This window comes from Myotis davidii, unplaced genomic scaffold (genome assembly GCF_000327345.1).
Source record: "Myotis davidii unplaced genomic scaffold, ASM32734v1 scaffold174, whole genome shotgun sequence".
NCBI lineage: Eukaryota > Metazoa > Chordata > Mammalia > Chiroptera > Vespertilionidae > Myotis > Myotis davidii.
Window position 1 is genome coordinate 6,100,651 of NW_006289087.1, and position 24,896 is coordinate 6,125,546.

The 24,896-nt window shown below is 43.6% G+C and overlaps 1 protein-coding gene across 1 annotated transcript in view; it reads left to right on the forward strand.

The window, feature by feature from the left end:
- The window catches only part of USH2A (Usher syndrome 2A (autosomal recessive, mild)), a 442,266-nt gene that overhangs the window by 279,286 nt on the left and 138,084 nt on the right, over window positions 1-24,896 (forward strand). Inside the window, 5 exon segments of the mRNA XM_006761291.2 lie at window positions 9,578-9,728; window positions 10,798-10,940; window positions 17,602-18,230; window positions 21,600-21,934; window positions 22,982-23,104. Coding sequence (XP_006761354.1) covers window positions 9,578-9,728; window positions 10,798-10,940; window positions 17,602-18,230; window positions 21,600-21,934; window positions 22,982-23,104 — 1,381 coding nt within the window.

Sequence of the window (24,896 nt, forward strand, 5' to 3'; positions counted from 1 at the left end):
GGGAAAGAGGTTGGTGTGCTGTTAGCTGGTTAGTTCATGCAGCAGTCAGTGGCAGAAACCACATTCCAGCCTGGTGACTGGCTCCGGAAGCCGGTTTCTGAGCCACTGCGCGCAACGTTTATTTGAAGCCTCGTCCACTGACCACTTACATCCTCTCTCAGCAAAGGCGACACAGATGTCTCGGTCTCACTCGTCAAGAGGGTCTGAAGATGTTGCCCGACACTGCAGTTGTGTCAGGATACCGTCTTGAGAGTACTGCTTGCTCGAACCATCAGGTGTCCAAAACTTGTCGCCAATGGCCTAGAGAGCTGTCCTCCATTCGATACAAGACCCATGCATTCGAAGTATAAAATCTACGGAGTGTCTGTCAGACTTGACCACCACCTGAGGCATTGCCATTCATTGTCATTTGTGATTGCATGACCCCTGGAAAGCACCTCCTCTCCAGCCCCCATTTGCTCATCTGAAAAGGGATTTCATCATCACATACCCATCCTCACTGGGGTGGGTGAGGGATATGGAATGGGCCTGCACTGAGGTCGGCCGATACGTCAATAGAGGCTCGACTATTTGTTTAAAGAATGGAAAGCATGACATATAATGAGCGCAACTTATACCTCTACCATCACAATTTAGGCCGAAACTTAAACCAACCCCACGCATCTGAATTTTTCTTCTCCTCCAGGATTCTAACAACTACCTCTAAAGCAAAATGTAAGGAAACAACAGGCTGGTGGCGGTGTGTTAAATTATAAGTGAGGACTAATTGGGGATCACAGCTGCTGTTTGGGGGCTCTCACTTGCCTGGTAGGCAATGCATCCACCGTCTCCATTTCCTGTATGTGTACTCTCTGTCCTGGAAACCCCTTCCCACCGTTTCCGAAGCTTGATGTTTAATTTAACACAAACGTCTTTGAGAAGCACCACAGGGGGTTGTTCCTGGTCGCTCTGGCATCGCGGAAATTGAAATGTACATGTTTTTTCTCATTTATCAAAGACAGGCAAGAATCTAAACTGACATTTCATATCAAATGAATTATGAACTGTGTACTTTGTACCTAAGGGAACAACAAGTAAATTAGAGTTTGGGATTAAAAAGAGAGCGAGACAGAGAGAGAGAGAGACAGAGAAATAGGTTTTACTAAAACATAGAGGAATTTCTGTTACTGTGCCTGATGGTGGGAAGGCCAAACACAGTCTTATCACAGAACTCTAGCGAGTGGAAGCTGGCCACGCAGAAACCTGTAAGATTTAAATATATTGAGACAATTTCTCAGAAAGGATTAGACCTGGATCTTTCTCACATAGCCAGGCTTTATGAGCAGCGAAACCTTCTTGATAATCTGAAGTTAACTTCTACCATTTTTGTCAATCCTCCCTTTCTCAGGAAAAGAAATAATATTTTCAAGTTCTTCCTGACACACTATGAGATTAGAAGTTGCTTGAGGGGAAAAAATAGTATTCAGGATAAAAATGATATGCATACATGTGCCATATGCTCTGTCTTCTGTTTATCTGTACCTCCTACACATACATACACAGTCAGGCTCACACATAAGCCAGTGAAATTCTAGTGATTTTTCTAAAATCAGATCGACTTCATATAGCTTAGTAGGAGGGGTTTAATTTCTCCTCCTATTAGCTCTGTGACCTCGAACAAATTACCAAGTTACACAATCAGACTTTGCCTCATTTGGGGGCTGGGGCAAGAAAGAGGAACTGCCTTATAAGGTTGACACAGAGAATTAAGTCTGATACATGCATGGAAAGAGTAGAATGCGTTGCTGGATGCATGGTAATTGTGTACTACATTCCAAATTATATCCTTCCACTAGATGTGAGAAGATTGGGTAGCAACAAATTTTCCCCCCACTTTTTAACAGCTACTGGTTCCTTAAGCATAGAGAGCGTTTGAATTAAACTTTTAAGGCGAAGGAAGATTCTATGCAATATACCAATAATCATTTTTGAAATCAATTGAAGATTCTTAGAAATTGGGGATGAGCCAAGCAAAGCTATGTTTCAGTTACCATGCTATTTTTCAAAAGTAGGCGTTCTAATTTGTGCTGCATATAAATTGTAGAAGGGTATTAATATTAACACATTTGTTTCCTGCTTCTGAATTCCCCCAGGTTCATCAACCTAAAACTAACAGTTCCTTGGTATTAATCGTGCATCCTTTCTGATACCAATGCTGTACTCTGGATCATCATTGTGAGGCCAAATTTTCTTCACATAAACTCAATTGCATACTTATTCATTATTTGGTCAAATGAGCATCATTTTTTAAAATTCTCAACTTCTGATTCTAACTCTACTACTCCTGAACTGAAATCAGTTCTTAGCAGTCATTCGGCATCTTTGATTGTGCTAATGACTACTGTTTTATTCTCTCTAATAGAGAATGTGAAATTAATGGCGTGTTGAGGTAAGGAATGCCCCATATATAGTCTGAGCGTTTTAGGGCTCCATCTCTTTGTTATTAGTTGAGTAATAAATCAACTTGAAGATTAGATCCAGTCCCACTGCTAAGGTGACTTTTATAACCAATCCCCTCTGAAGTTTCGTCAGTTGTTCAAAGATCCCTTTATTGCTCGGCTCTTGATTCTATTCCAGAATAGTAAGTGCAGTGGCATCATAAGAAAGAGTCCAATTCTCAAATACAGTAGTTTATCTTCTTAACTACTTTTTTAAAAAAACTATTGTTCTTGTTAGACACATTCCGCAAGGGAATACTTAGTGCACTCTCGCTAAAGAGAGTGGCTTTGACCTGTCTTGAATTTACTCATTTTAAAATCATGTATTAACCTTGCCACGCATATCTATTTTTAATTTTACAAAGGTGAAATTCTTCAGAGAGTTATTTTAAATGAAATGAATGAACAATATTTTAACTGAAAACGACGTAGACTTAATCCACTAATATTTTGGTTGTGTATTTTTTAAATTATTTTTTCAATTGAAGATACATTCTTCCACAAAGGCCTCAAGTAATCAGATTCTAAAGGAAAAAGGAATTTAATCTGTGCTGCCTAGAAACTCATTTGGATGAATATGATGGTATTCAAAATAATAGGAATAATAAGAAATTCTCGTAGGAATACTAAGAGGAATTCAAATGTCAAGAGCTAAGGCTTAAATGGAGTGTCTAAATCGAGGAAATCTGTAAGGAAAAAGAATGAAATTTGATTGGTGGTTTGAGGCTTAACCCAAAAAAAAATTCTTCTAGGCATTCTGACCACCAACCTCAGAGCCTCTAATTAGTCTGACAAAGTGACAGTTCGGTGTTCTAGTTAAACAACTAATGCACCTGATGAAATTCAAAATTCCCATTGTTCTCTGAGCACCAGGAGCTGCACATTCGCAGCTCTGAGGTATTTGGAAATTAACGGGGGGCGATGTCAGTTTGTCTGATGTTTCCAGCTTAACAAAGTCACTGAAACTGTCCCGCAGAGCAATTGTAAGCAACTCTTTCATCTTAAACCACAAAGGGAGGTGGAGGTGGAGAGACGTTGCCGTGGTCACGTGGATGCTAATGTGCAGTGGGATCTTCCATTTCTCAAACTGGTCAAGAGCAATTCATATTCCGTGGCGTCTCTCAATGCCGGTGCCCTTGGCCCACCTCTGACACCTCCTGCTACAGTCCTCCTATTATACACCGTAGCTGGGGACACCCCCGCTGCTTTTCTGTCCTAATTAGGGCTTTCTTAGTGAACACGGGACCATTTTTCATCCCATGAAGAACAATCACTAGAGCCGGGTGAGATCTGCCAGTTGGGTTTCAGAGGACATTTGACAGATATTTGCACCAATTTTGATTGACGTAGCCTCACACCAGTCCGACATTAGTGAAATTTGGGTTTTCCTCAGAAAGGAATCAGTGAAAGACCCAAGATACAGGTTTTGTTCAAGAATATTTTATTTCGTCACTGAATTGAGTAACAAAAAAATGTGTTGTTTTTTTAACAATTTTCATTTTAAGCACACCCTTCCTAAGCAGAACTTTTCTCCTAAATACCCCTCTAAGTGGTGACAACCTTGAGGAAATCTCATCTTTTTTTTTAGCTTGAGTTCATAAAGTCTGTTGCCTCTGTCTCCTCCATCATCACTCTCAAGCCCCTTTACTAGAAACTAGAGGCCCAGTGCACTAATTCGTGCACCAATGGGGTCCCTCGGCCTGGCCTGTGGGATGGGGCTGAAACCGGTTCTCCGACATCCCCCAAGGGGTCCCGGATTGTGAAAGGGCACAGGCCAGGCCGAGGGACCCCACCAGTACATGATAAGGGCCGGGGAGGGATACGGGAGGTTGGCCAGCCAGGGAGGGACCATGGAAGGGCTCAAGGGCATGTCTGGCCCATCTTACTCAGTCCCGATAGACCGGACCCCAGCAGCAAGCTAACCTACTGGTTGGAGCATCTGCCCCCTGGTCAGTGCACATCATAGCGAGCGGTTGAGCGGCCTTAACATATCATTAGCATACTAGTATTATGCTTTGATTGGTTGAATGGATGACCAGACACTTAGCATATTAGGCTTTTATTATATAGGATACTTTTAATTTGCTAACAGAGTGTAGATCTTAATGGCTGCCTCGTTAGATTTTATGGTATGTATTTAGATTATATATATTGTCATATTATGTTATGTAACATAATTATATAGTACTATTTCTAATGACATATAGTTACATTATTATCTATTATATGTGTATAGTTACATACATGCATGTAGAGAAAGGCTCATTTTGATGGGGATACTGAGAAATGGATCATTCATACCGTACCAATGGGAGTATAAGTAAATGCAACTTTCTGGAAAGCACTTTGTCAAATTATATCTGAAATGGCAGCAACATTCATTCCTATTGGCCCCATGATTCTAGAAAGCACACCAAAGATGCATTGATTAGGATACTCAGGATCCTGAGTATTATTTATAATACCGAAAACAATATCGTGCTGTATCCAACAGAAGCCTCTTTGTTAAGTGAATATTCTTAGTCTACAAGGAGACAGCGACCCTGCTTTGACGAAGAAATAAGACCAGGAAAGTACTATTTAGGAATATGACTTGGACAGAAAATAAATCCAGCCTTTACTACAACTAATGTATTTCATGGTATCAATGATTTGCTTTTACATTTATTTAATATATTTAATGTTTATTTTCTATTATAAATCACCTCCCATAGCATGCTGTTCTGGTATAGAACTAGGGCCACTGTCTCTGAATTTCATCAATCCCAGTTTAAATTCCCACTCTGCCAGCAGCCCAGTTTTGTGATTTGAGATAAAACACGTCACCTCTCCGAGCCTCAGGTTCGTTATCTGTATTACAAAGAATCGACACTGCAATTCTGTAGTGTGATTCTGAGAATTAGGAATATTTATGTTAAGGAATCTGGCCCACGGCATACAGGTTCCAAGGATTAGCTATGGCGAGAGATGGTTTTGTGAACACGAAATCTCTTTTAGCCTACTTGTCACGATTTAATGCTGCTCTATTTGTACATCCTTGTGCTCAAGGTTGACTGTCCATTTGTTAGCACATCTGCATATTCCCCATAATTAATTTCTTTTTTAATGACATATGGTTTAGTGACTGGAAATGGAGCCTGGCCTTCTGTTTTCAATTTGTTTATGACTCAACGACTCAATATGTGTGTCTGAACTCTAATGTTCCATTCTGGAAACTGGAATTTAAAATCCTCGCTCATATGTCGCTGTTTCAGAAAACAAGAGGAAAATGTGTGATCGGAGGGATTTGAGCACATGCCAGGCCATCCAGGCAGGATAGGTACAGATAAGAGGTCATGGCTTCTCCCGTGTGATGTGAGCAGGGAGACCTGAACGAGGATGCCCAGCCAACCATCTCGGAGGTGCGAGTAGTTAGGGCTGCGCTGGGGTCAGATTCGAAGCGAAGCCAGTGGGAAGATTCAGGGCTGCTCGGAATGAGCACACGCAGGTGGACAGGTGTCCCAGGCCCTGGAATTAGGCTGAGGACCTGATCGCCCCAGATGAAGTGTGTCCCTGCAGCAGGGCCTCTGAAAGGCTGCTCCTCTGAAAGGCGGGGTCCAGGGTACATGCACATCTGAGTCCTGATTCCTGAAACCCATGTAGCACGCACTAGATAGATAGATAGATAGATAGATAGATAGATAGATAGATAGATAGAAAGAAAGATAGAGAGATAGATTTCAGAGAGAAGAAGGGAGAAAGACCGAGAACATCAATGTTGAGAGAGAATCATTGATTGGCTGCCGCCTGCATGCCCCACATTGGGAATCAAGCCTGTAACCTGGGCATGTGCCCTGACCAGGAATGGAACCGTGACCTCCTGGTTCATGGGTTGACGCTCAACCACTGAGCCATGCCAGCTTGGCAGTACTCAACTTTTTTATGCTGTGTACACATTTGGCGTTATAGTTATTTGAGTCACGTCTTATCTCTATTAAATGTCAAGTAGATCGGCCCATCCCTTTTCCACCTGACCTGCCCTTTTCCACCCACAGCAAAGAGCCTTGTGCAGAATGGCATCCAGTGTCTTTTATTATAGGTTTACATTGAATACAAACTATGATGGGCTTCTGTGGTATCTTAAGACAATATTTCATTCCAGTGGGTTGAAATGCACACACATACACACAAAACATACACCACAGTGGTAACAAGTTGGTGCTATGAGAATCCCAACTGAATTTATTTTGTCCCCAAAACTTTACTCTTCCAGCCACTACAACCTTAGTAAGTCACTGGTCACATGAAAAAAAAAGTCTATTTTTTTTTGCTTCATAGACCTTCCCCCAGAGTTCTGTATGTCTGTATGGAGCAAAGGTTTGGGGCCTTCTGTTTGTTTGTTTTTTTGGGGGGGAAGAGTTGTGGTTTTATTACCATTGTTTGGATAGGGAAGGATCCACAAGTATACATTGATCTAAAAGTTTAATAAAATTCTACATTTATAAGTTTAATAAAAGTACGCATTCAAAAGATTATACCACAAAAAAAGATTATACCAGCTATACTAGTCCAATCTGTGATTTAATTTATTACTTAAAGCTTTGTATTCATTTTGCCTTCCAAAAAAAAAAGGTTAAATTTGAAATTTTATGAAGAACACCCTTCCTTTGAATTTATAGGTCGGGGTGGCTGTTTTTTCCAGTCGCCGTGTAGAATGAGTATTTACTGGGCAAGATGTGTTGATTCAGGAGGTTGTCTGTGGAGTGCTTGCCCCGGGAGGGTCATATTAAACTTGAGAGAAGTGTTTTGAGCAACATAGCATCTTGGAGGCCATATATCAAGCTGATAGATATGCAGCTCTCCTGCTACGGAACCAGGGATGGAATTATGGCCGGCTCCCAGTTATTGCTTCGGGGCTAAGGGGCCTCTGAGGAATAGGTTTGGATAAAAGGGGTTAACCAAAGGGGAAAGGAAGGTTTCCAGGATTCAGAGTTACCGAAAGCCCGCAGAATGAAGAGTGCTACGTAAATAATTGAGGATGATCACTCTGTTTGGAAATATTTTGCAATGTTATATAACCAGAGTGTGACCAATTTAATGGAGTACTTTTTTGTTGTTATCACTCAGAAAAGAACTCAAGATATTGTATCATTATTATTATTATTATTTTAGTTGTTGTCATGATGGGGTCTCCTTCTGGACATTTCTCTATTTTCTGATAGCACGGTGATGTCGTTTTTAGCGCTGGAAGAGATTATTTTGGTGGACATATTTATTCCTCAAATGTCTCATGTTGATAATGTGTCAAAGCTGATTTTTGTTCTGATTTTTATTCTCCCGGCCACCTTCCTATTGTCATTGAGGTCTCTGCTCAAATGTCACCCAATGACAAGCTCTTCCCATGGCTTCCCTGTACAACCCGACCTATTATAAAATAAGGAAAATCACACACTTCTTTCCACCTTCCCTCCCCTTGCTCTGCTCTGCTTTCCTCCCAGGCATATGTCACAATGTGGTGTGATCTCGTGCATCTGTGTGCGCACGGCCTGCTGCCTCCGTTCCCAGGGATGCCCTGTGGGGTCAGGGGCCACGTCTCCTGCACCCAGTACTGTTCCCCCTCCACATAAGAGATCGCTGCTTCATACAGAGGAGAAGCTCAATACCTGGTTATTGAATAAATTAGCAAATCATTGATGAACTCGAAACCCTGACAACGAATTGATGGGACGTGTAATCTAATTCTTCCCTTTTCATCTCTGGTCACTCATTAACCTCTCAGTTCACAGGCAGGTTTTCCCGAGTTGGAGAGCACATAACACTCACACCACAGAGATGAATGTTAAAAAAAGTTGAAAATGAACCCAGATAGTTTTTATTGTTTTGATCTCTTCTCCTTCACCAATGGCCCCTACTCATCTTGGACCATAAGGAGCTTATATTACAATAAGAATGTTTCTGAAAATTACATTGTAGCACTCTAAGGGAAGTTCAAATTAGTCTAATAAAATAACAATAGGAATAATCATGACTAATAAATTAAAAATTGCCAGATCAGAGGCAATGTAATTTTAGGTGCTTTATTTACATTATCTCCGATCTTCATGGCAATCCTGCAAAGGAAAAAAAATCTGTCCCCATTTTAAAGGTGAGAAACATACCTCAGAGTCATTAGGTGATTTTGCTAAAGCCACAGAAGTTTGTGTAGTTTGCTTCTGAGTGCCTGATGGGCTTTAGAACAGACTTTGATATGATAGGTTGCTTCAATTTATACTTGTTGGGGAAATAATTTAATAACCAGAGTCTTTGTGTCAGCTTTGTAAGTAGAATAGGCTTTAGTTCTACTCTTTCCTGTTAGGCCTTCTAGAACTGTTTCAATAGGTTTCCCCGGTAGATTGTATCAAGCAGGTACACTGAATTCAGGGAAGACTTACCAGAGATCCCACCCGCCTGGGAAAAGCAACACTCATGCCCCACCTTGCAGCATTTTGGAATAAGGACGGAGTCACGGTGAGAAGGGGCAGCGGACTGTGTAAAACCCAGGCGCAAAGCGGTTGCACTTTTACATTTTCATGGGTGAGAATCAAGGCTAGAGAGTGCTCATTGCAGCCATTCCGGTGCATTTATCATTGTAGGAAAACACAGTTACAATAAACCTCCCTCAACACGAAAATGACAAGCCCGTGGGCTCATGAGCACTGTGATTAAAGCGGCGAACGGGCAGCATGGGAGAAATAAAACCCTGGACTCCTTCCCTGGTCGATTGCTTGATGATTGAGCAAAAGTTACATTGAAAAGGCGCTTCAGCACTTGCTGCACTAGGTTCCCTCGGTGTTTTCAATTAGACAAACAGTAGTCCAGGGGGGGGATGTACTGCGCATTCGTCTGCCTCGCTGTGTGCTCGGGGGCTGGCTTCTGGGAGTGAAATCCCAATGCGATTGTGCTGAAATGAACAATAGGGACCCACAGCAGCTCAGGGACGAAGATCTTAAACTAAATGGGCCATGGTTAACACGGCTGTGGATCCCGAGCCACAGTTTTTCCAGGATACGGGGCATTTCGGTCCGTCCAGCATATGTTCGCCGCGGGTTTCTCTGCTCTAATTCATCCATGTGTCCCCACAGCTCCAGATGGCATGCTGCCTCCCAGGCTTGCGGCCGCTGCTCCGACCAGTCTTCAGGTTGCCTGGTCTACACCAGCTCGGAACAACGCCCCCGGCTCAGCCCGCTACCAGCTCCAGATGAGGCCGGGCCCCTCCTCCCCTGCGTTGCTAGAGTGAGCATTCTGCCCCTTCCATCCTCCCAGCGGGCACTGGGGCGCGGTGTAGCCATAGCTTCATCTTCGTTCCCATTTGTGAAATGAAATTTACTGGGGCAACATTGGTTAATAGCCTTAGATGAATTTCAGGTGTTTGAGCAATAGGTCCGTTCTTATTTGTAGCAAATAAAAACCACCCTTTGTTTTTATTTTTAATTAATTTTTAGAGAGAGGGGAAGGGAGAGGGATAGAGAGATAGAAGCATTGAAGAGAGAGAAACATCATTGATCAGCTGCCTCCTGCATGCCCTCTACTAGGGATCGAGCCTGCAACCCGGGCATGTGCCCGCGTGTCGGCTCATGCCAGTGACCTCTCGGTTCATGGGTTGACACTCAAGTACTGAGCCACGCCAGCCAGCCAGGCCACCTTTTAAAAGTTCAAACAAACAAAACAACAAGCAACACCCTAGTCAGTGATGGTGAACCTTTTGAGCTCGGCGTGTCGGCATTTTGAAAAACCCTAACTTAACTCTGGTGCCGTGTCACATATAGAAATTTTTGATATTTGCAACCATAGCAAAACAAAGACTTATATTTTTGATATTTATTTCATACATTTAAATGCCATTTAACAAAGAAAAATCAACCAAAAATAAGTTCGCGTGTCAAAGGTTCGCCATCACTGCCCTAGGGGATAATGATTTGCTTTGTAAAAATATCTACTTTTCATGTGAAAATAAGATTTTACAAGAAGGTTTCTTCACACTTCATTTTTCATCAGCACATCTATTACATAAAACAAGCATGCACTTGAACCCCCAAAATGCTGGCTGGTGAACTGTGGCTACAAAATTATAATACATATCCTACAAGTTCCATGTGACAAACATGCTTAATGCTAGCAGTGACTGAGTGCTACTGTCATATACAGCTCACATGAATGCAATATTATGAACCCTCAGCCCAATGGCTACTCATTTTCAAAGAGGTAGCATGTGAGGATGGAAAAGTGCAATGCTTAACTGCATGTTGACCTTACCTGTTTATTTCTTTGAGTGTCTGAATCTCTCTAAAATGTGTCCCTATAGGTTATTTTCCAGTCCTTCGGCATCGTTAAGCCATGAAGTGAGGGACCTCCAGCCGCACACTGAGTACGCGTTCCGCGTGGTTGCCTCCAATGGCTTTGGCAGCGCGCTCAGCCCTTGGATTCTGTTCATGACGACGGAGGACAGTAAGTGTTCTGCACGATACGCAGCCAAATGTCCTCTACACGGGGGAGTATTGAATGTCTTTAGTTTTTCCTAAACTCATAAATAGTCCTCCTGCATTCTTTGGAGATCTAGTGACAATAGTCTTTTGTAGGGCAAGGGTGGTTAAATGTTCCAGAAAAAAGGAAAAGGTGTGCCTGGAGGGTTGGAGGGCTAGGAGTACTGACATGGCCCCATTCCGTCCTTCAGGGTACATCGAGGTGCCCTGTGAGAGAAAGCTTGTCAGCTTGTCCTCTGTGAGCAAATGTTGCAGGGCTCTCTGCTCTGGAGGGGTTCCTGCCGGTGGAAGACCTGAACTGTGGGCCTAACGGTATGAGGATGCTCAGAGCACCGTGATACCTTCCCCTAGAAATAGGTTTCCTTGTACTTCTATTTGCACTTGACAGACAGCCTTCTGTTCTAAATAGAGAAAGAATCTACTGACAGTGATTCTGCATCTAATACCTATAATAGATTGGGGTTGCCTTAGTCAACTCAGGAAGTTTGTAGTTTTTCATGGAAGAGCTATATTTGCATTTTATGTTTTTACTAGGTTATATAGGGAATAAACTCATGGACATAATATTTAGTTTTATACAAACTACCTCTATAAAAGCATACCAGTGGAAGTATAATTTTGTTTAGAGAAGTTGTAAATTAATGCAAGCTACACAGAGTGAATGAGGACACTGGATCTTTGAACATTGATATTTTTAGGGTTAATCTTGTCAATTATTTTAATCCGGGGCTTCTTAGAAGATGTTGTTCTGTTGGCCAATTGCCATTCCAGCTCTATGTCCAGTGAGGACTGGAGTGACTTTCTTAAGACTAGATAGTAGTCCAAAGGCATAGTGTTTGAAACAGTACCAGTTGTTTATTCAATAGAGTATTTATTTCTACAGTAACCTTAATTACAGTATTGTAGTGAGGAGGTGACATCAGATGAGACAGAATCAGAACTATTTTCGTTCCTCAAAGCTTACCTAATTTTACAAACATCACTTATGAACAATAATATGTACTATTTCGTCCATTTCTCCCTGGGAGCAAGTTAGGTCCTTTACAAGGGCACATCCCAAGTCCTTCTGGTCTTGAGGGTACCATTTAGCAAATTATCAGCATAGCGCAGTAAACACTGCCTAAGGCCCAGGAGGCATTAATGCACCACTCAGCACACCTACTCCCCTTCAGGGGGACTTACATACACTCTGGGGAAGCGGACAGCCTGGTCGCAAGCTCTATACAGATTTATGGTCTAGAGAGCTCACACTTGAAATAGAGTTTTAAAGAAATAATTGTGAAAACAATTGAATAAAGAGATGACCTGAACATAATTATTCAACCCACTGCAGAGGTGATTCCCATAGTATGCCACACTGGAAAAGGGAAGAAATGGTCTCCATTCTCTGGCACTCATCATTTCTATTCCCATCAAGAAAGGGTGACTGTGAATTACCTTGGTGGCGATGCTTACTAAAAAGGGAGCATGATCTCCTGTCTACAGGCAGGAAGTTCACCAGGGCAGGAAATGAGCACTAGCCGCCCAAGCAAATGTGCGGGTGCAAAGGGAAGTTCTCATGGATAGAGAAAAGGGCCGTGAGGAATTTTTTAAAATATATTTTTATTGATTTCAGAGAGGAAGGGAGAGGGAGAGAGAGATAGAAACATCAAGGAGGAGAGAGAATCATTGATTGGCTGTCTCCTGCACACCCCACACTGGGGATTGAGCCCGCAACCCTGGCATGTGTCCTGACCTGGAATGGAACTGTGACCTCCTGGTTCATAGGTCAATGTTCACCACTGAGCCTCCTCGGCCAGGTGATCTGAGGAATTTTTAATTAAACCTATTGGTGAGACATTGGTTAATAAGATTATGCAGGTTTCAAGTGTCCATCTCTATGATACATGATCTGTATGTTACCTTGTGTGTCTACCACCCAAAGTCAGATCATCTTCTGTCACCATATATCTGACCCCCTTTACCCTTTACTAACCCCACTCCCCTGCCCTCTGGTAACCACCATACTGTTGTCTGTGAATTTCAGTTTTATGTCCCACATATAAGTGAAATCATGTGGTTCTTAGCTTTTGCCCTCTGACTTATTTCACTTAGCATAATAGTCTCAAGGACCATTCAAGGTGTCCCATATGGTAGTAGTTTCTCTTTTTATTTTATTTTAAATCTTTATTGCTGAGAGTATTTATCCTTTCTTATGGCTGAGTACTGTTACATAGTATATAGGTACCACATCTGTATCCAGTCATCTATCAGGGGACACTTTGGTTGTTTCCATGTCTTGGCCACCGTGAATAATGCTGCAGTGAGCTTAGGGTACCAATGTCTTTGCGGACAAATGCTTTGGAAGGATGGATTGGTTAATGGAAAAGCCTATCTGCCTGGCCTTCAGGGCCTATAAGGCACCCTGCTCTTCCCAATGTGGAACTTCTCCTTCTTTGCAGACTGCACTCCTGCCTTCCTGAATTCTCCCATCAACATACTTAATTTTCTGTCCCAAACCTTCAAGGATGGGTCCAGAGCTATTTACTGAACTCTATGCTCCAATTCTGGGGCGGGGGGGAAAAAGCATTCTTACTAATGTATACTCTCTGGTCCTGATCTCAGGAGAAATGGAGAAAAATAGTTTCCCAATATTGGTTCTCCTACTCTCAGATGACCAAGTAATATCTTTTTCATTTTCACACATACTGGTCTTCAGCAGTTCCTTTATTTAATCAACTAGAGACCCGGTGAACAATCAGGGCCAACCAGCCACGGGGAGGGGCCACGGGAGGTTGGCTGGCTGTGGGAGTGCACTGACCACCAGGGGGAAGCTCCTGCGTTGAGCATCTGCCCCCCAGGTGGCCAGTGCATGTCATAGTGACTGGTCAACCAGTCATTTGGTCAACCTGTCATAACAGTTGCTTAGGCTTTTATATATATAGATGACGCCTGTGTTACCAGCCCTTTTCTGATTTCATCAGTTGCCAAGGAGCTGCATGTTCATTTTGGTGCAAAGTCATGGTGCCTATTCTTCCTCTTCGTTTCGGGATAAGCTGTTGAGCCCTTTTCATCATCATCAGATTAATATTTCTTTATCTTTATTTTCTTGGTCCTATTACATTTAAGTCTTTTATGATGATCTGTCAGAAATCTTGTCAGCAGGTAGTTGGAGTATAAATAATAAAGTGATAGATTTCATGATTAAAGGGACGAAGGACTCCATCACTCTCCACTCCTGCTAGCATATCAGTGGTGAATATCAAAAGGCCATGATAACAGTTAGCATATAACATATTGTTCTGTGTAATTATGCATCCATATATTTGCCACCTTGATTTTTAATTCATTGGGAAATTCTGGGAATATTTATTTGTGGAGTTGATATTACTGAAAAAGGGCTTTGAAACTGAGTGAGTTTTTAATGAAAATGGTAAAAAGTTGCTTCAGGCCAACAATGAGGACCTAACAGGGAAACTGAGCAGTTGCAGGTGACTAATAGCAAGCGAGTCTAGAAGAGGTGAAAACCACGGAAAGTTAGACACACACAAAAGGTGTGAGTGGGTCCACCCGTTCATCCGTACACACAATTACACGCGTGCACGTGTGTGCACACACACCCTTCCCAACATACACACCTGAGTGTGAAAATAAGCAGACCCCTTCGTTAACAGCTTTGTCTAAGGCTGGGGTTGAACTTCTGAAGCCGTGGAGCAAAATCGTTTCCCATAAAAGACAATTTCATTTGCCGAAATGAAACTACTTTCTGTTATTAATGCTGTAATAATGAAATGGCCTGTGCTCCCAGTCTGGATCTGGACAGAGAATGCCCCGTTCCCGGCTCCAGAAGGGAGTTCTCCGAACAGTCGCGCCCCGGGTGCGGCCATGTGGGTGTATCTCCATCCCTGGCCGGCTGAGCTGTGTGGCTGTCATACTTCCCAGTGACAGCTGCATTGACAACATGTTACACCCCACATTGATTTTACAGTTAAGCGGCGGATGGTGATATATTGGGATTTTAAGAATTCAGCTGAGAGGCTGACTTTTGCCTTTTATCATTCCATTAAAATTTTATAACTATCTTTTTCATGTCATTTCACCCATGAATTCTTCCTTTAGAAAGTGATAGCTACCGCCGTGAGCATAACTTTGCCCGTGTTCAGAGCTTTTTATTGTATTAGCAAACTGCCCCAATTATAGTTATTACTCATGTTTTACATAATTGTGCTGACCCTTTCCAGCACACAGTAGCATGCCGGTTGATTTGTATATAGAATAAGACGATTCGGCCTGTCCTTTGAAAGCACACACTTGAACCCGTGCCAGGAGTCGGGTTTTAACACTCACCTGGCCAGAGGAGCTAATGAAGCTGCTTTTGGGTCCCTCTCCTGAATCACACAAGTTTAAGGACCCTTCTTGTGACAAGAGCAGGGAACCGACTGGGAGCCGAGAGCTAATAAAATGCGCTGGCTTTTAAGGGGGGGCGAAATCATGAAATTGACATGGAGCATCTTCTTTCCCAAGATAAGAGATCATCTTGAGGGAAAGCCTGTGTTCCGTGGGGGCCTGAAGTACAAGTTCATCTCATTATCATGGCTGTTTCGCTCATAACATAGCGTCTTATCCGGGAGAAATGAAAAGCGTATCCCATCAAAACACATCAAACTGCATCCTTGTTGTTTCTTCCCCTTGAAAAAGTCCCCAGTTTGAGAGGGCACGTGTGAGAAATAATTATGCAAAACCCTGGTAAGCCTTAATACAAAAATATTCTGAGTTGTAAGTGTATGTTGCTCTTTTTTTTTTTTAAGGGGGAAGGGTGGCATGGAGTTAGATATGAAAGCCTTGAATCCAGCGTTGATTTTATGGACCCCAATCTCAGAGGATTTAGTTTCTCAAAACAACACTGACACCTTACAAGATTCATGCTGGTTTTTTGTTGGGAAATAGCCAAGTTTGGATGACACGTACGAATAAGAAAGGAATTCCTATTTTGATACCATAATGGCCACTTCTACTGTATACTGGAGGGCAAACGTGAGAAATGTCACCGTGGTTTTAAGAAAGCTTTAACATGAAAGCTAGTCTCAGACTGAAATGCCAAATGGGATCCCTACCAAGATGCCTGGACGTTTAGGGGTTTTTCTCCCCCGATGGGATGCATTACCAAATCGTCAGCAATGACTTGATGTCAGGGTTAGTGCTGGGTAACATCTTTCCTCTCAAATAGCCATTTCGATTCGACCATCAGTCCAGTTGGTGACAAATACATGGACCGCGTTGCATGACACTGGGCTTGCATGATCAGTTATCTTATAGGCACTGGTTTTGCGAAGCAGCTGTTACATTTAAAACAAACCTTGAGTGTAACACTGAATCACGCGTGCACACAAACACGTAATCAATGCTGTTTGGAACAATTACTAAATCCAAGTATACTTTTCATAAAGATTTTTTAAAAAAAAAATCTAATGTTCACAGAAAAAAAAATCTCATAAATGTCAACATCGCTGTGGGCAGGAAAAGGAGAATAGGGGATATTCCTGATCTACGGTAGCAACTGATAGATTTCGGGCCGTGGTTTATAAGAATGCTAAATGTTCCGGAATTACAGCTGCTACTGATCAGTGATTGAGCAGATTTGTGTTATTGCACCGTGTTCTTGCTTGTACCTAGAGAGCAGTAAAGCCTCCGTATAATAAAAAGCACCTGCATTTTAAATGAAATTTCAATTGAAAAACTTAACAGCCCTTCACATGGCAGAATTTAACGCAGCCCAGTAAAGCTTAAATAACACTTTGCCTCCGCGGGCTGAGGGGCTTGCATTCAAGGTGACTTGATGGTGGCGCGCGGCGAAATTATTTACAATTAGGGAATTTCTCTGGAGGGCTGCAGGGTACTTGGCGTTCCGCGGCACCTCGCGGGCATATGGCGGGCCTTCTTCAGTATTCACGGGGCCTCCCGAACCTTTCTGATAATTGAATCCGTTAGAATGCTGAGTGGAGCGAGCGTAAAACCTGTTCCCCCAAAGGTCAGATCTGTGCATTGTTTATTTATCAGTAGGTGAGAGAGCTCCATCGGCAGCTTCTGTCACAGCCGGAGTAAAAAATCACCTGTAATATTAACAGGGAGTAGATAAATTGCCAAACACGGCCGGGAATGATAAACAGAGCTGGGCATCACGTGGAATATGGAGTGAATGGTGTGGGGTGGGGACGAGGGGAGGGGGTGACCGGGCTGTAAACTGGGTTTGTTAGGATAGTGCTATTGATTATCATTAGTGACTGGGGCTCTAGAGGAAAAAACAGTGACAGAAGCTAGAACTTGGGCTACAACCGCCCTCGTGTCTATTTCTCCTCTAATGCCTTGATTTCCAAAAAAGTCCTCGGGCTGTTTCTTAGCATGAACTTCAAGAAAAGGACACGATTTGGATAAAGCCGTTTTAGAAAGGAAAACGACAGTCTAGCTCAGTGCTACTCAGCAAGTCCCTCTTGCACGTTTGTGAGCAATGCCATCCCGGTCCCTGTCTTTACGCCCGGGTGTCCCCTCCCGTGTCCTTGTGGGAGCGTTAGTGCTCCTCGTAGCTTTGTCCTCAGGAGATGTGGGGCGTTTCCAGGCGGTATCACTTTGGGTTTCATTCACCCCGATAGGACCCGGACCTGTGGACCCTCCGATCCTCCTGGCTGTGGCCCCGAGAGCGATGCTGGTCACCTGGCAGCACCCGGTAAAGCCCAACGGGGTCCTCACGCACTATCACCTGTACCAGCGCGGCCAGCTCTTCCTGAGAGCTCCCGGCGATGCCACGAACCGCACCGTGACCCGGCTGCGCCCACACACCGCCTACGCCTTCCAGGTGGAAGCCTGCACCGCCCCGGGCTGTTCCCTCTCCCCCCCGTCCCAGGCTGTCTGGACACCCCCAGACGCGCCGGAAGGCATCCCAAGCCCCGAGTTGTTCTCCGATACCCCGACATCTGTGATCCTCTCGTGGCAACCCCCCGCGCACCCCAATGGCTTGGTGGAGAACATCACCATCGAGAGGAGGGCCCAGGGGAAGGAAGAAGTCACTGCCTTGGTGACTCTCCCGGGAAACCATTCCACGCGGTATATGGACAAGACTGCCGCCCTCAGCCCGTGGACGAAGTACGAATACCGGGTCCTGATGAGCACTCTGCGTGGCGGCACCAACAGCAGCGCCTGGGCGGAGGTGACCACGAGGCCCTCCAGGCCCGCCGGGGTGCAGCCCCCCACGGTGCACGTGCTCAGACCCGGGGCAGCCGAGGTAAGATACTGGGTGTTCTGTCTGTAGATGTAGGTATCGGCCCTGGATGGACTCTGTGATGAACAGAGCCACCTACTGACAGAACGCACACATTGGTGGTTTTACACGCGCTCTGGAGAAACTGGGCTTTGGCCCTTGGCCCAGACGCTCGTCAATGCGATGTCCGTGTTTCATGTCTCCCTGTGTCCCCTTCATTACTTCGTGGCGATGCTTGCATTGGCCCTCACACACCTGAAATGCTTTGAATACCACGATGGGATGCTTAGCCTAACCACCACGTCAGATTTAAACAGAGCAGAGAACGAGGTGGGCTGGGGAAGCTCCGAGACCTGGATTAGCATATTAACCGAAGTCCCAATGACCCAAACTCTGATATATTTTCTTAATGATCAAAGAATCAAAATGATGGGGAACGGAATTAAAATAGGGCATTACTGGGCGATCTAGAAAGCGTTCCGTTATTCGCCTCGTCCTCCTGGGAACGCTCCAGAGGACGGGCTAACTGCCATTGTCTTGGCTGGCATACAAACTTCATTCAAGGGAAATTAGTGTAACCAAACAGGAGGGAGTTGTGTAGCTGCAGAGCCTCTTTTGTGTAAATACACACATGCTTCCATGGCTCCGGGCTTGTACTCCTGCCAAAAGCATCGGTACAGTAGCTTGCTCACCAGAGCACAAAACAAAGGACATTTGCATAACAGCAAAGTTCATCTGTTGAAATTATGACTTGGATCTACGCGGTGCCCGTGTGCGCTCTCCCCTACCCACACCAAACACGGGGTGATGCGCAATAGGGGAAACTGGGGAAGACATTTGATTTAGCCTCCAAGCTCAGTGCTCTGTTTAAAAGCCTTGATGACTTGGTTGCCATATGAGACTGTTCAAAGCAACACCTGTTTTTCATAGGAATATCAAAAGTGTCTAGAGGAGCCGTGGGCAGACTACGGCCCACGGGCTGGATCTGGCCCATTTGAAATGAATAAAACTAAAAAAAAAAAAGACCGTACCCTTTTATGTAATGATGTCTACTTTGAATTTATATTAGTTCACACAAACACTCCATCCATGCTTTTGTTCCGGCCCTCCGGTCCAGTTTAAGAACCCATTGTGGCCCTCGAGTCAAAAAGTTTGCCCACCCCTGCTCTAGAGTCTGTGGGTAAAACACCAGAAGGAAGTTCATTGGAAGTCCATGATATGCACACAGTGCTTATTACACGAATGGGGTAATCTTAAGAATTGTTCTTCGCTCAACGTAAAAAGAAAACCCCCAAACAAACCTGGAGTTGTTCATCATTGGGGAAATGACTCTCTTGATCCTGGGGGACTTTTGCAGAACTCGGGTAGCAGGCCCCATCAATATGACGTGACGTAATCACGGTCCCCTACACAAAGGCAGAGCTGTGTGATGGGCATCATTCTGGATTCTCTCCCAACAAATATTTCATAGGCAGGCCTGAAAAAAAAATACACAAAACTTTTAAACGAAGGATGGCTCAGTGCACAACTCTGTTTCATTCATTCATCAGTGATGATCAAAAAGCCTCCAAAACAAGTGCCTGGCTTTTTCTTCCTTTTTTTTTTCCCTTTAAATTCCCTCGTTTCTTCAATGTTGTGACCTCATCCAGGAATGAAACAGTACCCACGGCTTCTCCGCTCACTCGAGGGACATTTAGATCAGCCTGGACAGCGAGCTGAGTCTCTAAGGCTACCACCAGGAATAGTGGTGTCACCTGGATCGTGTCCAGGCACGGCTTTGCTATGGGGTGTACTCTAACCAACGTAAAAGGAATTGAGTCTTAATCATCATTCTCACCTATTTTTTTTTTGCTAAAATATTTTAAATTGATTTTAGAGAGGAAGAGAGAGAGAGAGAAACATCAATGATGAGAGAGAATCATTGATCGCCTGCCTTACGCATGCCTCCTACAGGGGCTCGAGCCTGCAACCCTGGCATGTGCCCTGACAGGGAATTGAACCGTGACCTCCTGGTTCATATGTCAATGCTCAACCACTGAGCCACACCAGCCGGGCTATTCTTATTTTTTTTATTATTTTCTTCTGACTTTGATTTTGTATGAGATTACAAATGTAGATAATTCATATACCCATTTGCAGAAATGTGTCTTTTAAAATTTAAAAAGAATTGCATGCTAAGGCAAAATATATATTTCAATCAGCCATGATCACAGTTACTTACCGAACTCTGCGGGCATGGCGGTACATGGGGACCAAACTTGGACCCTGCTCTCGGGAAGCTTATAGTCTATATCTGAAAGATATACTCTAAAATGTCAGGGACATCGAGAGGCAACAATAAAAGATGAATGTGGATGGCAATGCATAAGTGATATTTCTCATGGCCTGTGCAGTTTTTTCCAGGGTCTTTTTCACTCCAAGAGCACGAATGTGTTGCTAATGTGCCCCTGCAGAATTTAGCCAGGAGACGAAAGGACCGTTGCCCATAGGATTCCATTATCAAACCTCATTGTTTCGTCTGATGCTCAAGCCCATGAGTTAAACAGGCATCCTTTGCTCGCCTTTGCCAAAGCTCTCTGTGCATCTCTTATCTTTGCAAATAGGGGATGTTGTTTTTTACTTTCTTCATTTTGCACAAGTGAAATATAGGAACCCGCTTGTGCAGCCTCAGAAAATGCAAGCATTGATCCCCTCCTCACCATCTAACACAAAAAAGTGGTTACACGTTTAGAGCGCACACTCCTGATGCGAAGCAAGGGGTTCTGACGTTTCATTTAATTGAGTTACAAACAGGAAAACGATCAGCCCTGCTGCTCGCTGCCCCGTGGATGCGCGTGGATGTGTGAATTGTCTCCGCGTGCGCTCTGTGTGCTCCAGGTCCCCCACCGGGGCGATGAGTCACCAAGGTGTGTATTGGTCTGACAGGCCTAGAAAGTATCAAGATGGAAAGCCAAACCCAGGGATTGGCATTTCCCTTAGTTCCTGGAGGTCGCTAACTGACCCCAACCCTCACCTCTGTCTCATGCAGAAATAGGCATTTGCACCCGTTTGCACCCAACGGGCATGGCTCAGTGGTTGAATGTTGACCTGTGGACCAGGAGGTCACGGTTCTATTCACAGCTCGATTCAAGGTTAGGGCACATGCACAGGTTGCGAGCTTGATTCCCAGTAGGGGGCGTGCAGGAGGCAGACAGTCAGTGACTCTCTCTCATCATTGATGTTTCTATCTGTCTCTCCCTTCCTCTTTGAAATCAATACAAATTTTTTTTTTTTAAGTAGGCATTTAGCAAGCAACTTCACTGAAAACCAGACAGAGGGACATTCCAGCCCTGATGGACTTCAGCTGCTCTGTTCCTGTCTCATCACACTGATTCCATTTATCTGTTCCTCCAGGTCACGTGGAAACCCCCGCTCATCCAGAATGGAGACGTGCTTAGCTACGAGATCCGTATGCCCGACCCTCACGTCACAATCATGAATGTCACTCCCGCAGTGTTAAGCCACGTCATCACTGGGCTGACTCCTTTCACTGATTACTCGGTCAGCATCGTGGCTTGCTCAGGGGGGAGCAGGCATCTAGGAGGATGCACAGAGAGTTTGCCCACCCACGTTACAACCCACCCCTCCCCACCTCAGGGTGTTCAGCCGCTGTCCGTGGTCCCCCTCAGTGAATCGTATGCTGCGGTTTCTTGGCAGCCACCATCCAGGCCAAATGGACCTGGTTTGAGGTAAGAAAAAGGGACTGTGCTTTGGATTTTGCTGTGGGCTCTCTCTCCAGGAGGGAAGGAGGCTGTAACTCACGTATGAACGTAGAATCAATTCCTTATCGGCTATCCCGCACTCATAAATTTCATACAATTGCATATTATGTTTCCTGGCTTATACAGAGCCATACACGTTCATCAGGGTAGAAATCTATTAATTTTAAAATACGTTTTTATTGATTTGAAAGAGAGAGGAGTGGAGAAGGATAGAGAGATAGAAACATCGATGAGAGAGAAATGTCAATCGGCTGCCTCCTGACTGGGCATTGAACCAGCAACCTCTTGGTTCATGGATTGATGCTCAACCACTGAGCCACACCGGCTGAGCTATATCCTAATTTTTTTTAATATATTTTACTATTTTTTTTAAACAACCATTGTTCTCTAATGATTCTTGACCTAGTCCTTCCTTGATTTTCAAAGTGTATTTTTATTATATGTCAGGAAAACTTGATGCATGTTCTGAAGGATACATTTACACAAATGTGTTTCAAAATCCCAAAGCCAGCACGTAATCCTTTGGTATGTTGTTATTACCTGGAAACCTGTAGAGAATGTAGTCAGGGACACGGATAAGAAGTAAGAAAAGGGTGGTTCTCAAGTGGCTTGACCCTTAGCCAAGGCTGTGGGGTTGATAATATTATCACTGTTTATAAAGGAATGACGGTTGAAGTCTTAGAAAATCATTAACTTCATAAGCATTTTGTATTTCTACTTTGTGTAAAACTGGCAAGAAAGTCTCGGCAAACCTGACACACAAGAAATCTAAAATGTGACCGTTCTCACCGATAGCAGAAAAGTGCGAATAGAGTTGGTGGGTTCAAAATAGTTGACTATTTGAAACTTGAGTCAGGAAAAAATAATAATCTCAAAAAACGCTGTAATCGTCAATGAAGATGTGTTCTTTACAGTCACAGGCACACATCACATACTCATCCCACGAAACACCGGAATTTTGGTCATAACGTGAGTTGAGATAATCCCAGTGTTTCTGCTTGTCTTTTGCTTTAGATATGAGCTTCTGAGACGTAAAATCCAGCAGCCACTTGCATCAAATCCCCCAGAAGATTTAAATCTGTGGCACAATATTTACTCAGGAACCCAGCGGTTTTATGAAGATAAGGGTCTTAGCAGGTGAGATTACGAAACTATGAAAACAAGTGCTAGCATTGAGCTCGGAGCATGTTGAATAGTTCAAAGTACCGTCGCGTCTTCACTGTGTGCGCACGTTATCAGTGACGCCGTGAAATGCGTTTGGTCGTTATCTGCGCCGTTAGTCATCGGGCCGAAACAGCCTGTTTCACGTTTGCCATCTTAAAATGAGCCTTTTGAGCTCGAACTTGGGGATGTTAACTTATTGCCTCTGCCACAGCTCCAGCAAGACATAGATTAATGTAAGATTAGAGGAACTTGGAAATCTCGAACATATATGAAACTGGGGTAACAGTGGGCACTTGTCAGATGTGCACTGGTTCTGGAGAATAATTGCGATACATCAGTACTGCCGTCCGCAGAAATTATTTAGTTAACGAGCTGGGCACTGGGAAGAATTCGGGCTAGAGTTCGGGGAGATGAGTAGCCAGCAGGCAATGTCGGGAGGAGATTGCACAGGTGCGCGGGGAGACGTGAGTGCTGGTCCATCCTGTGAGAGAGCTGGCGTGGTGACCTTAGGCAAGTTACTTTCTCTGGCTTCACCTTAGTTGTTTATAAAATGAGGCGATTCAATGGGATAAGAGGATTTCTACCCCTTCATGAGTCCAAGCAACGTAATTAAATTCTAAAGCACCACAGGTATTCCTTTAAGAAAACGTTGCAGACATCTTTCCTATCAGGTTACTCCTGTAGGCTCAGTACTGAATACTGTAGACTCTGCTCTGAATACTGAGCACCGGCCTCATGTGCCACCGCCTCCTCACCTGGCCTCTGTGCTCGGTCCACGTCAGCATTTCTCCTGGCACAGCTCACATGCACCCCTTGCTCCCCAGCTGCTCCCATTGCTGGCATCTCCCCGTCTGAGTGATCATCCTTTGAGTCTTGAACTAGAAGTTTCCTATTGGGCTTCCCTGCCCTCTCTCTTCCTGGACTGAATCAGCTGAAATATCCATCCATTCATTCATTTACCTAACTTACCTACTCAGTAAGTAAACAGATTAAAAACCATCATCTCAAGTGAACCTGGTTTGCTACTTCACTTGAATAATAGCAACTGAACCTTGAGAGGAGTATGGTTCTAGAAATAAGATTTCAATATATATTATGTTTTACAAGGAAAAACGCCATAGTCATGTGTATAATGCAATAAGTTTACCATTTTCTGTGTGTTGGTAAAGGGAGGGCCTTGAGGATGGTCTCAACAAATTAATCATTTAGGGAATAACTCCGTGACAGTCCGGAATTTCTAAATTGGCCTTCAAACAATTGGTTTTACTAGTTACAGTATAGACTCAATAGAAGTTAGTTCACTGTTCAGATTTCAAAAAAAAAAAACCTGTTTCCTACAGGGTTTGAAATGGTACATTTTTCAAGACAAATGTAGGGAACACAATATTTTGAGAAGAAGTTGATATCCATAAGTTTCGCATGAGTATATGAAGCCCATTAATCTAGCATTTTTCTTTTAAAAGTATTTTTTATTATTAGCTAAGTGGAATGTCCCATATGATAATAATAATAATCAACATACCCGAAGTGACTTTAAAAACACTGTAAGCACACTAACACATTCTTTGTAAATGTAAGTGAAATATATATAAACTGACATATAGAGCCATGGGTCTGTATACTTGCATAAAGATTAGGTCTCAGGTACAATGAAAACAGTGTAAGGAAGTATTTTATCTAAGATCTCAAGGTGCTATTTCCTTAAATTTTAACTTCACCAGGGAAATTAAAGAAAATGCTGAAGACAAATGCATGAAGCAAAGTA